Source organism: Podarcis raffonei, chromosome 10 (genome assembly GCF_027172205.1).
Source record: "Podarcis raffonei isolate rPodRaf1 chromosome 10, rPodRaf1.pri, whole genome shotgun sequence".
NCBI classification, from domain to species: Eukaryota; Metazoa; Chordata; class Lepidosauria; order Squamata; family Lacertidae; genus Podarcis; species Podarcis raffonei.
In genome coordinates, this window is record NC_070611.1 from 5,687,197 (window position 1) to 5,704,071 (window position 16,875).

The 16,875-nt window shown below is 40.1% G+C and overlaps 1 protein-coding gene across 25 annotated transcripts in view; it reads left to right on the forward strand.

Annotated features, from left to right (window-relative positions):
• Nucleotides 1-16,875, forward strand: part of MAGI2 (membrane associated guanylate kinase, WW and PDZ domain containing 2) — a 616,514-nt gene that overhangs the window by 124,980 nt on the left and 474,659 nt on the right. For all 25 annotated transcript variants that reach the window (XM_053406400.1, XM_053406403.1, XM_053406409.1 and 22 more), the window contains one exon: nucleotides 5,400-5,516. In XM_053406400.1, the coding sequence (XP_053262375.1) occupies nucleotides 5,400-5,516 (117 nt within the window). The remainder of the gene's footprint in view (nucleotides 1-5,399; nucleotides 5,517-16,875) is intronic.

A 16,875-nucleotide genomic window follows, 5' to 3' on the forward strand; every position in this document is an offset into this window, starting at 1 on the left:
CACCATGAAAGAAGGGATCCACATCAGGAACAAGGGGTGAGGATAAAGATCTATATTGGGAACAAGGGTGGAATAAAGATCTACACCAGGAAGGGCGGGAGACCAGCAGCACCTCCTATACTGTATGGCAAGAGGCTGCTGTAGACACAGCAGATCTGGCTTCCAAGGAACACACCACAACTGTTGCTTCCATAGCAGCAGCAGCAGGGGATGCATTCCTTGGAGGCCAGATCTGCTGCCCTAGGCAGTTGCCTCACCTTGCCAGCAGGGTAGGCTGGCCCTGGTTGCTACCATAATCTCTTGGCAGTGGAGTCAGTTATTTGCTGAGAGGGACACATTGGCAAAGCCAATCCATTGTTCCTGCTGGCAAGTCCACACAGCCCTGACCTCACCCCTCTCCCTCCCAGTCAGCAGCACCAACTCCACTAGTGGGAGATTATTGCTGCAGCTCCACCCTTCCAGGTAAGTTCATTCTGCCTTGATCTGTATTTCCACTGGCTCTCCATAAAGCTCATGGAATTAGGCACACTCTCAGCCTATCCTTGCCTTTCATGGTTGTTATGCTGATGATAAAATGGAATGCCCTTGTAAATGCCACTGTCAACACTTGCAAAAGAAAGGTGGGATATAAATGTGAAAAATAAATACATTTTAAGCAGCAAATCTTGTTTGTTCCTCTATTTCTCATCCGCAAATGCTGTAGCAGTGTTTTCCTAGAAGCAGAGAACAGCAGTTGGCTTCATTCCATTAGTGTGACTCTTCTGGGGCATCTTCCCTCTGCCCTTGTGAGGCCATGGGACCAAGAGCATTTATTTCTAAGAACAGGCTAATTTTAAGTACTTTGGTTTTAGTCATTTGCATTTGCCAACAGGGCTAATTAGAGGAACACTAGGAGTCTAACACAACCAGAATGTAAGTCTTTTAAAAACACAGAACAGCTGGTTCAAAACTGCTGAACTCCACGAGATTAAGTTAATACAATTTGTCTTTGCCTTGCTGTGTTTTTATGACGACCAGGGTTAAAATCTACCCTTACAACATTATATAATATTGCTTTTTTGGGTCAGCTAGTATCTGAAATGCAAATTCTGGCTATCTCTTTTTGTTATGTGTACATTTCTGTGCTCCACTGTAAAGATATCCTATTCTACTGGATAAAACGCTGCCTAATATTTTATTCCATAAATTTTATCATGTGACTGCATAAGTATTAATGGGAATATTACAACAGAAAATATTACAATAGAAAGCTATTTAAAAATTTACTATATTTTTCATTTTTACATTGATGCATGACTCAACATTGTAAAATATTAGTGCTTATTTAATTGTATTTTGACTGCACCATGTTCATTCTAGGCTAATAAGATTCATGGTGCCAAAAATGGTTTCAGTGGGCTTTCTGAAATGGTAAAAAAGCCATCTGTCTGATTGTTAGGCTGTTTTATTGTGATTTTTATAGGGGCATTGAAACCATATATAGCAACTACCTCTTTTTTAAAAACAAAAATATTCCAGATCTATGTATTCTGGCTCTACTTGTTGATTCACTTTAAAGTAACGTTATTCTGTTACAAGGACATTGCCTAAACATCATTAAGAGTGGGGGTGACTGTGATTACTACAACATCATACTTCACAATATATTTTACAAATGCTCCCTTCTATATGAATAAAGGATGCAATCCTATACCTTACTTACATGGGAGTAAGTCTCATTGAATTCAACATGACTTACTGAGTTGGCATGAACAAGATTGGTCACACATAGTAAATGTGGGCAAGTTTACCCATTTCTTACATACATGTTAACTAGGAGCTGCTGCCTACACTCGCATTGCATGCCAACTCTGCCTGCCTGCCACCCACCAACCAGCCCCCCCGCTGCCCACCACTCTCGCTTTATACCTGGCCAACCTTTTACACCTTGCCCAAACCCATCATCCCCTCAATGAACTCCCAACCTCCTCCCCATTCCCTCACAGTTGGCCCAACCCCCCTCCCCTTGCAGTTTACTGCACAGAAATCCTCCCCTCTGATAAATAGTACTAAATAAGCTATAGTTTATTGACCCAAATTAATGTTACTGAATATTTTTGATAATCCCATTAAAAATAGATTGTCAAAAGGGTTGGTCTTATATATGATCTTGGCAGCATGAACAGTAATTGCAACTCAATGGAAAACAGCCCGAAATATTACCCTGGATTCTTGGTAACCAGGGCCGTCTAGATGTGGCGCCGGGGTGCAGATATCTGCCATGCGCCCTCAAATCACCACAGATAGTGTTGGGGTGGCCGTAGCTGCGCACTACCAGCCATCGGGGGGCACAACTCTCTCCCATGCCGCTGTGGGAAGCTTGGGAATGAAGTTGCGCCCCTCCCAAGCCTCCTCGGGAGGAAAGTGATCCTCGCAGAGGCTTCGGAGGGAAGCTGCGTGCCCGCCTTAAGGTTGGCAGGGTGCAGCTGGTGGGCGTGCAGGGAAAGGGGAGGCCGCCGGCAAAGCTGCACAGCTCCCCCACTTGCTGGGGTGCTCCTAAGAGGCTGGCGCCCTGGTGCAACACACCACTAAGCCCTGTGGGAAAGACGGCTCTGTTGGTAACTGCTCACTCTGGAATAGAGCTATATTGGAGACAAACACACTTAGAGATTTTGACAAGGACTGGAACCTCCAGACTCTCTTTATATTATATGGCATTCCTTTACAACCTGTACAGCAGAACCATCATTTTTAGGACAAACGTCATCAGAAGCCTGGTGTACACACACAAAAACAAAAACAAAAACGTAATCACAATAAAATCGGCACGAAACCAGCTCTTTCATTAAAAGCAGCCAGTTCCCCAAGCTATTGGAATAAGAAAGTATTTGGCTTCCAGTGGAAGGAAACAAAGAGGGAGCCAGTCTAACTTTTCTATGGAGGGAGTTCCAAAGTCTGGGAGCAGCTACTGATGAATAGCCACATGATGAGCGTTCAAAAGACAACTGCAGAATACAAGTCAATTAACATTGTTACCTGTTTAAAATGGTGCACGTGCATAATGAGGTCCCATTTACTTAGGCAGGTAATTTTTTTGTTTTAAAATTTTTTATTTATAATTTTATATATAACAAAAAAAACACCTTTCAATAATCATTCAACAATAATTCTAACATTTTAAAGCTCAACTTCTCTCCTCTTTTCACAGTTCCTTAAAGTTCTTTCCATCTTTCCCTGCATATCCCAAATGTCTCAACCTATTCTTTTAATCATCTGTTGCAAGTTTTTACAGTAGTCCTGCTAATGTCTTGATCTGTTTACAATTTGTTGTAAATATTCAGTAAACCATTTCCATTCCTCTACTAGGTGTTAGGTACCATCCATACAATATTTTCATGTAGTTTTCTGTTAAACCATAACATGCTGTAAATTTATATCTGTCTTCCACATGCCTTGGTAATTGTCTTTTGTTTTTTGAGCGATAAAGTCTGAGTAACTTGTAATGTTCATTCCTCAGTCAACTGCTGCCTACTAGCCTACTAGGGGCATCATAAACTTCCTGTTTTTTGGCTTGAGAGCTGGACATTTATAGGCCTATATAGTCTTATTTTGTGACAGATTTTGTTTTGGTTCACAGATAATATGGACTAAATGTTTCACCTTGCTGTTGACACTTGCAACCCTACACAAGAAGTTGCATTTTTCATATGGTCATTATGGTTATGCATAGCTAATGTTTAAGAAAACCATGTTTTCTAAGGCACATGGTACAAGTTGCTGAGTCATAAGCAAAGTATTTTTAGAATCCCAGGGAAAATGAAATTGTTTCACTTCAAATCTCAATATATCAGAGCTCCAGGGCAAGTTGTTCATGGTTGAGATGCAATCAATTATATTCTCAAAGTAAAAAGGGGGGAAAGAAAAGGCATAACATACCAAATTCTGTTCACAGAGCAGCTATGATAAAATATGAGTAAGCAGAAGTTCACAAGCCATCCCAAATATATTTTATAAGGGTATATAATAAAAATGTTTTAAGGCTAAGTAATATATCTGCTGTGAGAATAGCAATAGAAAGAGCAGTGTTTGTTTTATTACCAGCCTTGAACTGCGAAATAAAACTCAGCAATAATCCCCCATCTGGAACATCTGTGAGTTACAAAAAACCCTACTTTTATAATACCCTGGGCTAAAGAAAATTATAAGCCTTGTTGTGTTTATCTCTTGCCATTTTCTCAGAAATACGAATGATTCTCTCTGGTCTTGGATCTTTTAATGAGTTACAGACTGTTTAATATCCCTTTGTGTGTGTGTTCTCAGTAAAGTGTGTCTTATTACAAGCTTTGGAGAAATGGACTAAACTAGAATATACAATAAATATTATAAAATATTATAAAATACTTTTATAATTGACCCCATATTTAAAATTTTCAAGCAGTGCAGTTTTTAGGTTAATCAAGTTTGGATTATATTGGATTTTCTTCCATTATTTTATTATCCGGGAATCGGGAAACTCTGAATTTAGCAGGGGGAAGTGGCAGGCTTCAACTTGGATGAGGAGAACATCATGTGAACACTGCAAAAAGGTTTAGACCAACAATTATGAAATGTTCAGACAACTCACAGTGCAGGGCAAGGGTGTGTTAAAGACCTTCCAGCTAGCCTGAAAGAACTTGGCAGCTTCCGTACATCTTTTGCTGTCCTGCTAGGTACTGATGGTGGACTGCAGGGTATTGTTAAGCAGAAATGCTTCTTAGAAACAAACTTAGAGCAGAAATATTAGTGCTGTAATCACTGTGTGAAAGCGATGTATGAGCAGAAATGCCTGCTTGCTGTGCTGACCCAGTGGGTCTCTACATTTGGTTCTAGGTCATGTCATTCACCTGGGTCCCAGGTCATGACACCCCAGGTATCATCCTATTTGTGAATAATAATCCAGACTTCAAACCTGAACACCTTGACCCAGTTGGGCAATATCAGCAAAGGAAACCTGCATTTGTTTGTCTGTGCAGTTCCAATTCAGTATTTGCATTTAGATGAGGATGTTCATGTGCTAATGATTACTGTTTAATTAAGCTGCTAATACATAGCCCAGCTAGAAAATTACAATAACACCAACCAGCTGTTTGGCAAATGGTGATGGGTAGCTGTATTTAGTCTCCCTGGCTCACACTTCCCTATCAGGCAGCTGACCCACACCATTTCTAGTTGTCCAACAAGGCTACATGCGCACACACATTTGAATACAGATCCCAGTCGTCTTCTTTGGGATCATGGTTATGTGTAATTTAGGATGTCAATAAAAGAAAAGGAAATAGTTTGATTCAGTTATAGGTAAAGCCAAATAATTAATTGAAAAGGCGGTAATCTCACACTTCATATTTTATTACTAATCAATATGTGTTTTGCTAACTCTACAGGAGGCATTGTTGATAAGGATCTTCGTCGCTACCTCAATTTACGGTTCCAGAAGGGTTCAGTGGACCACGAGCTCCAGCAGATCATCAGAGACAATCTCTACCTCCGAACAGTGCCATGTGAGTCCATGTTTTGTTTTGTCATACGAAACTACTGATTCTTATGGATGCAGTGGGTAACAACAATACTAGGTTGCAGATGGAATAATCTGAAAAATTTAGCATCCATCCAGGCTGATTATTACTGAATTTTTGCATGGAGAGTATCATGAATGAGTAATTTGCAGGACTTTGCTGGTGTTGAAAATTCTGTTTCATTTTGTAGCTGCAGTAAAGGGAGTATTGCCTGGAGCAAGTAGCTTTATTCTATATAAACAACTAAATATGATCCTCGTATGGATTGCTGACGGAGGATCTTAATCGCTGTAATTTTTGAATGCATAGAATATCATTAGTGATAGCGTTTGAGAGCCAGAGTGAGGTCTACAAGTTTTTAAATGTTGGCAAGAAGAATGCAATTTGGGAAATGTTGAAAATATGTATGTGGAATGACATTTCGTGCAGTTGCACCAGGAATTGGTTGTTACATAATCTCAAGTGATTTTCAAAGAAAAATTGTTAATGTAACTCTGAAAAAAATGCCAGAAGTGTGAAGAAACTTTTGCTTTCAGAGAGAAAGGTGTAAGAGAATAAGAGACAGCCGAATTAGATGCATCTTGTAATTGTATAGTGCTTCAAAAATAAAAATCAAGGCTGACTCTTTTGAACTAGCAATGGACATGTGTTCTCTATCAGGGTTGTGGTTTTACATTAGAGACCAATATATGATGGGATGCAATAATAGGATGGGATGCAGTAATGGGATGCATCCATTTTGAAAGCAGCAGTATCACTTTCTTTAGTGAATTTAACCTTTTTATGTCCTAAAAGAAAGGTTCACCACAAAGCATTAAACAAGACCCTTTTATATTTCAAGGGTTGTTTGTTTGTTTTAAAACAGGAAGTGAAATATCAGACCTGGAAGTGTGCTACCTGGGTCTTGTGTATGATCAGAAAAGGTTGTCTGAATGAGTAGTGCTGTTGTTTGTTGGAGGTTTGTACGCTGGCTGCCTCGGAGAAGGCATTTGGAAAAAACATTCTGACAGTAAGAGCTGTTAAGCAGTGGAACAGACTCCCACGAGATACAGTGGGACTCCTTCCTCTGATGTTTTTGAATGGCCATCTGTCATGGATGCTTTAGCTGAGATTGCAGGGGGTTGGACTAGATTACCCTTGGGTCCTTCCAGCTCTATGATTCTATGGTTTTATGTGCTGGGAATAAACCTGAGATGGATCTTCTTGTCTCTACTCTGCTCCTGGGCCAGCCTAGACACTGTATTTCTGATTAGCTATTGGTTTCCTGATATGTGTGTCACAAGCTATGGATGTGTAACTTTCAGCAGAGGCCATGTCCATAGTTTACTTGGCACTGGGTGGAAGTCATTCTCATTCTCATTCTCTAACTTTTGTACACAAAAGCCCTGTTCAGGTATTTTGTCTACACAGGTGATCTTGCATGTAAGCGACATAGGCTGCACACACCAGCCCCACCTGCTCAGTCCCCAGGCTACCCGTATTGAGCTTTTACGCATGTTCATATAAATGTAAATAAATGCCTGCACAACCAGGGATGCTGTGTTCTACTTGCATTCAAGAGAAGGTGGGTCCTAGCTCCCTTCAGACCTTCTAAATAAGGGGGGATCAGGTGCTGAGTGGGTGGGGCTTGTGTCCATGTCCCTACCACACCCACAGTTTAACCCTTTGCATGTTCAGGCAAACACTCCTAAAAATAGGAAGAGAACACACACAGAGTGTTAGTCCAAAACTATTATGTAGTCTCCAGAAGGGGATCAAATATATTACATGTTTCAGATGTGTCATACCCAGGGCTTTTTTTCAGCCGGAACTCAATGGAACTCAGTTCTGGGCCCCCTCAGGTAGGAACCATTGCCATTATAAGGCGTTCCTGGAGAGTTCCAGCACCTCATTTTCTAGAAAAAATAGCACTGGTCATACCTAGCCTTTCTTTGTTCACCAATAGTGCAATTCAATATGTGTATATTTAGAAGTAAGCTCTAGTGCTGCATAAGATTGTAGCTTAAGGGAGCAGTCCTATACACATGCTGGTGTATAGCAAGCTGGTGCAGATTAAGCTGGTGTAAAATTACACCAGATCCACCCAGCAGAGAGGAAAACAGGCCTTTAAAATAGTGTTTCTGTTAAGCCAATTTTGCTGGATTAATTTATGCCAGGGTTGCCAGGTTATATGACTGAGCTGAACAGGTTTAGGATGCAACCTAAGGCTTCACCTTCTGGTCCCACCCCTACCACATATGCTCCCTTTTCAGAGTTTACATTGTGTGAGCCAAGTGCCCTGCCCCACAACCATCTCCCAGGAAATAGGACACATGATACTTGTATTGACCCAAGTTATGCCTCAACTTTATAGAGGACAGGTGTAAGGGTTTGGGAAGGCCTTGGATATATCTGTTTGGGGTCAACCCAAGGCAAGTGACCCAATTGACCCACATCAGGTAGGAACCCCTTGCTGGGTTGCCACCTATGGCCCTCTTCTCTACCTGGGCTTCTGGACATCACAAACTCCTTCCGGATCCCTTTAACGGGATACCCCCGGTAACTGGAGGGGCAGGCAGAGCCCACAACCTCCCCTCCTCCAAAGATTAAGGCTTAACCAATGCCTTGACCACCAAAGTTGTGACGATTGCTATGAGGTAGGCAAAATCTCAGGACAGAGTTCATTAGTCCAGTGGACAAATTGCTACCCAACCCTGGGTATTTTAGTGAAAGAAACGGACCAGGTGATGGAAGCAGACTGGCTTTAAGTATCCCAGCAGCAGACCAGAGTGAAGCCTTTCACCCCAGTCAGGCCCACCGCTGGGCAGAATCTCACAGCCAGCCTGCTCATGACTGGCCAATTTTGGGGCAGGCTAAAATCCACTTCCCGGGCCAGCATGAGGCCAGTTTTGAAGTTGTGCCAGGCCAGGAGTCACCCGTACTCCATGTCCTATGCCAGATCATGGCGTGCAGTGTGCAGCATCACACAAAGACTCTGGATTCTGAAGGTACGCTTAAGATCCACCAGGCTCAGCTTAGTTGAGCTTGTGTGGAGAAGGTATGCCGTCTTATCTCTGGCTAATCCATGGATGTGGGAATGAGGCCTGCATAGCTCTGCTGCATTAGTAACCTCTAAGCCAGAGATCTGCTGGATTCTAATCAGCTCATCCCAGTGGGTCTTGGCAACTCTTAGTCATTTGAGCTATATATGTTTCTGTGTGTGTGTGTGTGTGTGTGTGTGTGTGTGTGTTGTACGCGCACACAGAGATACACACACCTATGATTAACATTCTACTAATCCATTTTTATATCTTTTGTTGGGAGAATGCCCAGATAGCTGGTATGCATCGTAACATTAAATTATTAAAAATAAATCTACATTATTCTGATGTCAAACGGCACAGGGAGGTGCGTCATTTTTGTACAGCTGTGTGAAAGGCTTAACAAAACAGGAGCTGATTTGTCTGTCAATGAGAGAGACTGTGGAGAGGAAAGTGCATTAATTTTGAAGCTAGTTCCCATCATAGATGGCTTGTGAACTGAGCTGGAAAGTACTGCAGTAAAAGGAGAATGGGACAAAGAACAATTCACGAGAAGCTGTGCTAGAAGCTACTAGGATAGACTAGAAAGGGTGACCAAGAAGTTGTTTATACTGATAAGGAAGTCTGCCAAAGCCTGGAGCATCAATCATAACAGATTTCAATTACTGTGATAGTGACATGAATGGCAATGGCAAGATTTCGAAGTAAGAGTGCACGTTGTTGGAAATGGTGTTAAACCTTTTCTTGCTCCTCAGTTTATCACAAGCTGTGAACCAGAAGCAAATGCTCTAGAGAATCACAGGGCTTTCTTCCAAACCCTTTAAAGTATTTTTGGGCAAAACATTCTCACAGTGTTGGACTTTTAAAATGAAGGTTCTGTTTTATAGATCCTGCTGATAAGAAGGCTGGTGATAAATTTTACCTGAAATGAAGGGAAATCCAGGGTTTTGTAGAGCGGGCGAGGACAATGTGTAACGTAGGCTCACATGTTCAAGACTATACTTAGACCAATAGCAACTGCTTAAATAATTGCATCCCTTGATTTTAACCACAGGTCGTGTTAAACATGCTTCTCTTGTGCATTGTGTGTGAACAGTTGTAATGGTATAATACAGTACATTCATATAGCTTGTCCTGCATATTTATTTAAATGTGTATTGAGGCCAAAGTTGAAATCTGTATTTAATGCTTCATATACTTTTCAGTCAGCTATGAGTGAATGCTGTTTTGATAGGTTCATCAGTAATGGTGTTGAAGTTTCTGGGCTTTCCTCCAGATAGTATGGCCTCTGCTAATTTATTTTAAGGGTATACCATATATAACAACAACAACAACAACGCATTTCAGGCATTCCTATGTGTTAATATTTTTATGATACAATTTGGATGGCTAAGGTAAAAGCCTTGAATGGTGGCAGTGGACACAAATAAAATAATAATGTGCAAATAAAATTGTTGATGCGTGAAAGCATTCCATGCAGAATTGCAAAAGCATTGGAGTGAAGCCTACGAGGGCCGTAGCCACTCAAAATGTAGAGGGTTTGTGCATGACCATCAGTTTGGGCCTGCAGTGGTCACTGTTCAGTTGTCTTGGGCATATATGGTGCATTGCTTAACTGGGAATGACGTTCATATGATTTGGCATTTCCAAACGGGCCCTGTATCCACAGCAACTGCTGGCAGCACATTCCTTGAGCTGCTGTTTTCTTAAAGCTACACACACTTACACTCAGTTATTTGAGGTCTTCTCTTGTGTATATCTTACCCAATCACCTGTCTTCCCCATTTGGGAATAAGTTAATGGTGAGGGACTCTGCTCATTACACATTACGCTTACTGTGCCTTATATATTGAAGCAGTTTTCCCGAAACCCAGTTTTGATACCTACAGTGAGTCAGGTAGTGAAAGGACTGAAGGGCAACTTCTTTAGTCAGGTTCAGCCAATGGGTTACCACCACCTCCCCTGCTCTATGCAGTTACTGTTTACATTTGCTAGAGGTAATTAAATTAGACACAGAGGGCAATCACAAGCATCTTATGTACCTTGTTCATTCTCATGAAGTGAGAACAAAAATGCCTACCCATTAGACAAAAAGGTGCAAAACTCTCTCCCTCCCCCTCCCCTTACCACCTTGTACTCTGTAGATAGAAGCATTTTAAGGGTGGTAAGGCCCTGGGGGAAAACAACAGAAGCAAAATATGTGATTCTATCAATAGTGTTATAGCCACCAGGGTAATATGTAATTTGCTGTGAACATGGGTAGCACAGACTGAATTGAACCTTTATTTTTTGTGTATGATTATAAATGTTCTGCTTATATAACCAGCCAAGAAAAGTGAGGTTCTCATGTAAGTCACATGTTTCGCTTTCCCCCCAGTGTTTATTTGCCCTTGTCTTCTCCCTTGACCATTAAGGTGCAAGATGGTTACATCAATAAGATGTTCATTATATATAAAATTTAAAAACTAGCCATATCTACTAATGTTCCTTCTTGTAATGACTTCAGAACTGTTTGAATTGCTAATGCCCAGATTTGCATATATGTTGTGCCAAATTCAAATTTGGATCCTCTTTTGTGGGTAGAGCAGAGGAGGGACCCTACATAAATCGGGACACACAGACACAGAGAATGTCAACAGTTGGTTAAAAAGGAGAAGGGGTTATGAACAGGATAATATTATGTCATAGTATATAAGATGAGGAATGGGCTAAAACAATGGAAAATTGGGACATAATAATTAGAAGAATATAATTTAAGCATGGTTTAAATAAGGGTTTGAATTTGCTGAATTTGATTGGAATAAAGAGGAACACAAAAAAGGGAGATGTGAGGAGGTCAGGACGGAGGGTTATGGAATTTTGTAAAATTAAAAAAGTGGATTTTTCTTTTTTCTCTTTTTCTGTTTTTTTTGTTATATATTTCTTTTTTCCTGTTTTTTATGTGAGCTTTATTTAATGCAATGATCTATCTGAAATGATGAATTTCTTGATTTGTAAAACCTTAATAAACATTTATTTAAAAAAAAAAGAGAATGTCAACAGTTGAAGCTTTCCCCACAATAATGTTTTTGTTCGAGAAATAGCTAAACCTGTAAAATTTCTGCCTGTCATACAGCTGTTAAATGCACAATAAGACTACAAATAACTCATGTTCTTTTACTGAAGGTATTTCATAAATTGATTTTAGGCCACCAGTGCTACAAAGAGTGCCAAAACCAAGTGAGTGTGTGTGTGTGGGGGGGTGATCTAAGATTTACAGCAACTAAGGTTCAGATGTTATGCTTGTAAACTCAGTAGTAAACTTGGTGGTTTAAAAAACCACCAGTGTATTGTAAGTTCATTATTTATTTAAACCGCACAACAAGTATAATAATGTTACTAGTGCAGGTCAAAAAATTATCCTTTTAATTTCTTTCTCTGAGCAAAAAGGATTTGAGCTGTTGACAAGAATATCTGCATTTAAGTATTTGTGCCAACAGCTGCAATTTATTCTCCTATTTTCTCCCATTGGTAGAAAAGCAATGAATTGCCCCCTCACTCATGTTGATGCCATAATTAACTTAACAGCCTCTCCAAATGCATTTCTCTAAAACAACACATGAACAGACTAGTTAACAATGGTGGGCTATACTATGTGGTTCTCATTTGCTGCTCTATCTCAGCAATATGAGTTTAACAACACTGGGCTGCTTTAAAAGACTCGCATAGCTCAGGCTCTCTCAACCACAATGCATCCCCATTGCCTTGTGATATCAACTTCAATTGCATTTGCAGTAGCACTGGGTGGGAACCTCCGGTTGGCAACTCACTAGCACTTGGGCAGGGATGGAGACATCAGGTCAGCAATCAGGCTGCCCTTATCTCAGTCCACACCAACCCCCAATGCACAAGCATCCCCCCACATGCGTGTGACTGTGCACACGTGCAGCACCAGAAAATAATTAAATAAATCGACTCCAACCCAGAAATGGCAGGAGAGAACTTGTGTCTCATGGGGAGACCCTCCCCAGAGCCCAAAGAGGACGTCAGAAGAGACGGGAGGTGCAGCAGGGCTCTGTTTAGCCTGCTCAGCCTCCCTGCCTGACAGCTGACACATGGGGTAGTGCTGCTGCTGCTGCCACCACCTCATTCCCACATAGCCTCCAACCCAAGCTTCAATTCCTCCTGCCTTTCAAGTTGAACTTAGCCTGATCTTTTATTCCCCTTCCTTCCCTCCCCCTCCCCTTTTTATGAAGATTACCCGCTCTGGGATCCCACAGCTAATTCTCCCCTGGTCTCCTCGCTGGCCCAAATAGGACTAATTTAGCCAGCTAACCCTGGTGATCATCTAATGTTTATTGGATGGATTTCCCCCCTAAATTGATTTTTGAATTCTGAATTTATTGTTATTCACATTTTATACTGTATTTTATGCTGGTTTTTGTTGCATCAATTAAGTGTTTAAAATTTGTTGTTAACCGCCCTGAGCCCGGTTTTCTGAACCGGGAAGGGTAGGGTATAAAAAAAAAATTATTTATTATTATTATTATTAGTTTTTTTATTTTTTATGTGCAGTCTTTTTGGTACAATTGGGAAAGATCAGCAGAGAGGCTGTTTTGAGGCATTTTAGAGGGTGGCTGCTCCTTATTTAAGTGATTTTCACTTATGAGTATGAGGTCCAGGAACATAACCCCTTCATAAGTTGGGGGGTTGCCTATACATTAATTACTAAAGTTGTGGCTATGTTTAACCTCCAATCTATCTCTGACTATCATTGCTTCTACATGCCTGCCTCTCTGTGCCTGGTGTGCATAAAATAGGAGCTGCAGGGAGGCTGACCACAACTGGAAAAGGAGAAAATTGACATAGGTCCCAACACACAAAGAGACACAAGCAAAGCACTATTATTCACCCTGGGAGAGAAGCTGCCGCTGTTACCGCATTTATTTATAATGCAATGTTCTCCTTCAGTATTTATGAACATCTGAGGTAAGTTGGTAGTTGAAACATTTGTAGCTTTCTCCATGGTGGTTATTAGAGGACAGCAAAGGTCCTAAAGAAGCCTCAATGAGATAATTAATGTTATTGATTCCTTGAAATTCAATGCAAAAGGGCAGGTACCATAAAAGTCTAATAAAGCTTCTGCGTCTGGCAGTGATGAGCAACAGCAGTGAAAGTAGCACACAAATAGCTTATTAAGCAGATTAGATAGGAACAAACATTATTGTGTAAGAATTCATTGTGTTAGTTTTAAGACATAAATCTGCTGGGGGTATGGATTCAGGCTTAATGGTGGAAGGTTGTCCCGGAGGATCCTGCCACAGATAAGTGTCATTCTGTTTCAGCATGATCTCCTAATAAAGTGCATTAGTAAAGAGTGAATTAGGTCTAAAATAAAAGCAGGACAGTCAGAACAGAATGATTCTTTCCAATTCAGAGTTTGTTTGTTTGTCTGTCTGTTTTTGCTTTGGTTTTGATGATTAAACTCTTAGCCTATAACTGCACTACTGGAAGTAGAGGGAAATAATAATAGTGCAAGTGCACTGACCACCTTGGATGAAAGGCCAAAAGTGTGATAAGCAAATAAAGAGCTTTTAATCCTCCTTCACCAATTCATGGTTAAGAATGTTCACACAAGCTGTAAAAAATAATTGCTTAAATAGGTAAACAAAGGCTGGGTAATAAAGACAGTGCTTTTAATAACTTTCTGTGCTCACAAGAAGGGCTTAATAGACAACCGAGTCCCTTACTCAACTCCTACATTAGTGAAAAGGAATATGTCGCCCTTGAAGTTATGCAACTCAGAACTCATCTCTTATATATTTTGGATAGTTGTTTGTCTCTTTGTTCTTCATGCATTCAGGCGCCTCTTATGACACCATAACTAAATTTCTCATGCTGCTTCCTGAGATCAGGGAGGAGTTTTTTTCTGTGTTTGGATACAGTTGGATGCCATTTTGAATCAAGATGGTGGACTGAACTTTTCAAAACTGCGTTAATTTTAACCACTGGTTTCAAAACAGCACTGATGTTTGTTAGTTAAAATTCACTCCAGAGCGATGCCAGTCACTTTCCACTAGGGTTGAATAAAGTCAATTGAAGACATCTCATGGCCATAACAGATCCACAACTAGATCTCCCAAGCATCTTCACTTTTACCTAAAATGATGCAAGAACCACTCCAATTTTGATTAATTTGTAGCAGTACTGTGGGAGAAGGGCTAACTCATTTCCTTCCATGGTGTTCCCCTGATCTAAATTCTTCCTTTTCCCCTCTTCCTGACAGAGACGGGCTCAGAGCTATCTTGAAGACACAGGAAAGAGTTTGATGCAAATAATGGAGCAGTTCCTATAGCAGTGGTTGTTATGCAAGTGTTTTGCCTAATGAAGTAGGTTTTGTGGAGAGTTTATAAAAGATCTCACTCTGCAAATAGTTAAGATAGGAATCTGGGTTGGGGGGGGAGGGTTGTTTTTTTTAAAAAACAACAACAACTCCAAAATTCTCTCTATTTGATTATGCTGGTTCAAAGAAAGATTGTAAAGGAGCTCCATATGTCATAGGAAACAGATTATGTAATGCCTTATAATAAGCTACTTTTGCCTCTTCCAATTATTTAAAGACTTTAGGCAAAGGATTATAGCTGCATTAATTGCACCGTGGTTTATTGTGCTCAGACTGTGAAATGAGCACATTTTACCCTTTTTCATTATTAAACATGTGCACCTACATATTATCAACATCAATACCTAATAATTCTTGCTTTCTTATTATGAATAACTAAAAAGGATTTAAAGGTTATCCTTGCTTTTTAATTTTAGTTCTTGGTTTAACTGCAGTGTAAGATGATAACTCATAATCATAGGTTTCTGTTTTGCACAGTGGATATATATATCTAATGAGAAAGAGAGCTCACTTTCCAAAATATGTTTGAAATCAGAGCAACAAAGGGAATCCTAATTAAGGGAAATTATCTGACTGTGCAATTAGTGTTGAGGAAGTACAGCAAGATAGTACTGATAGGTTGGAAGTAGTAAGATTAAACTGGCACATCACAGCAGATAAGTAGCCAAATCTGGCAGGATACAAATATGCAAAAACTGGCAGCACTGTTACAGTTCATTAATGGCATTTTGTTTATATCTACAGACAGATATTGAAGTGCCAAGGATTGTAAAGTTTGCCACATATTAAACAGATTGTAGACATTAACATGCCTAATCCTAGTGCTAGTGAAAGGATTGGGCATGTGGATTTGGCTCTAGGTTGCTAGAAGACTTCTCTGGTTTCTTTCTTTCTTTCTTTCTTTCTTTCTTTCTTTCTTTCTTTCTTTCTTTGCTTCTGCAGATAAGATCTGGGCACCTGTGCTTCCTACTTCCATTCCTAATTTCAGTGAGGGCTTCCTATGATTCATAAAATCAATGAATTGTAGAGTTGGAAGGGATCACAAGGGTCATCTAGTCCAACCCCCTGAAATACTGGAATCTAGAACTCTCAACTTTACCAACTGTTCTCCTCGATGGTTTTCCACTGTGTTAGATCTCCATCCTGCAGACTCTATCAGGTTTTCTGGAGTCACAGTTTGAATTAAAGTATTTTATAACATGCAGTTAAGGATTCCCTTGATCTCCAGCCATATCAGCCAAAACAGATTCAAGGTTTAAACATTAAGATAATAGGCTGTTTTTTTTGGAGGGACGCAGAACTTATTTTTCTTTCTCTCTTTCTGTTTTCACTGTTCACTTTTGTGTCAATGTCATTACTTTGTGTGCGATGCTGTCTAATATATATGTTTCCATGACTTTAGATTATGTTGTGTCATTGTTTTAAGGTCTTGTCATAAAGCTGCCACCTTGTAAAAGTAATGGTTTCCTTTCAGTACCACTAGATTCTCTTTTTAAAAACTCCAGTTTTTATTCAACAGTGACAACCATGATTATCAGGTTTTTTCCCCCTTCCTTCTTGCTGTACAGCACCTAAATCACAGAATCCCACAATAAGTAACATAAAAACTGCCTGCCAGACTTGTGTTTAAATCTCTGTATTCTTAACACTTTTTATCTGGGGTTATAGATCTAAGATGAGAGCTAAGATAAGAGCTGCTACTGTGTTCTAACTCCATTTTAGGTTGAACAGTTTCAGATCTGAACTACAAGTGAAATCTGCCAGTGGGCACACTTTAAATCATAGTCATAGTACAAGGAAAATACATACAACAATAGACTGGCTGAGTTTTTATAGTTAAAACATTATCACTGTAATACAGATGGCAGCTACAAAGTTTCAGCTTCCTTACAAGCATGAACTTTTGTAAGGAAATCATTTCCTATTTCAGTTAAAATACCCA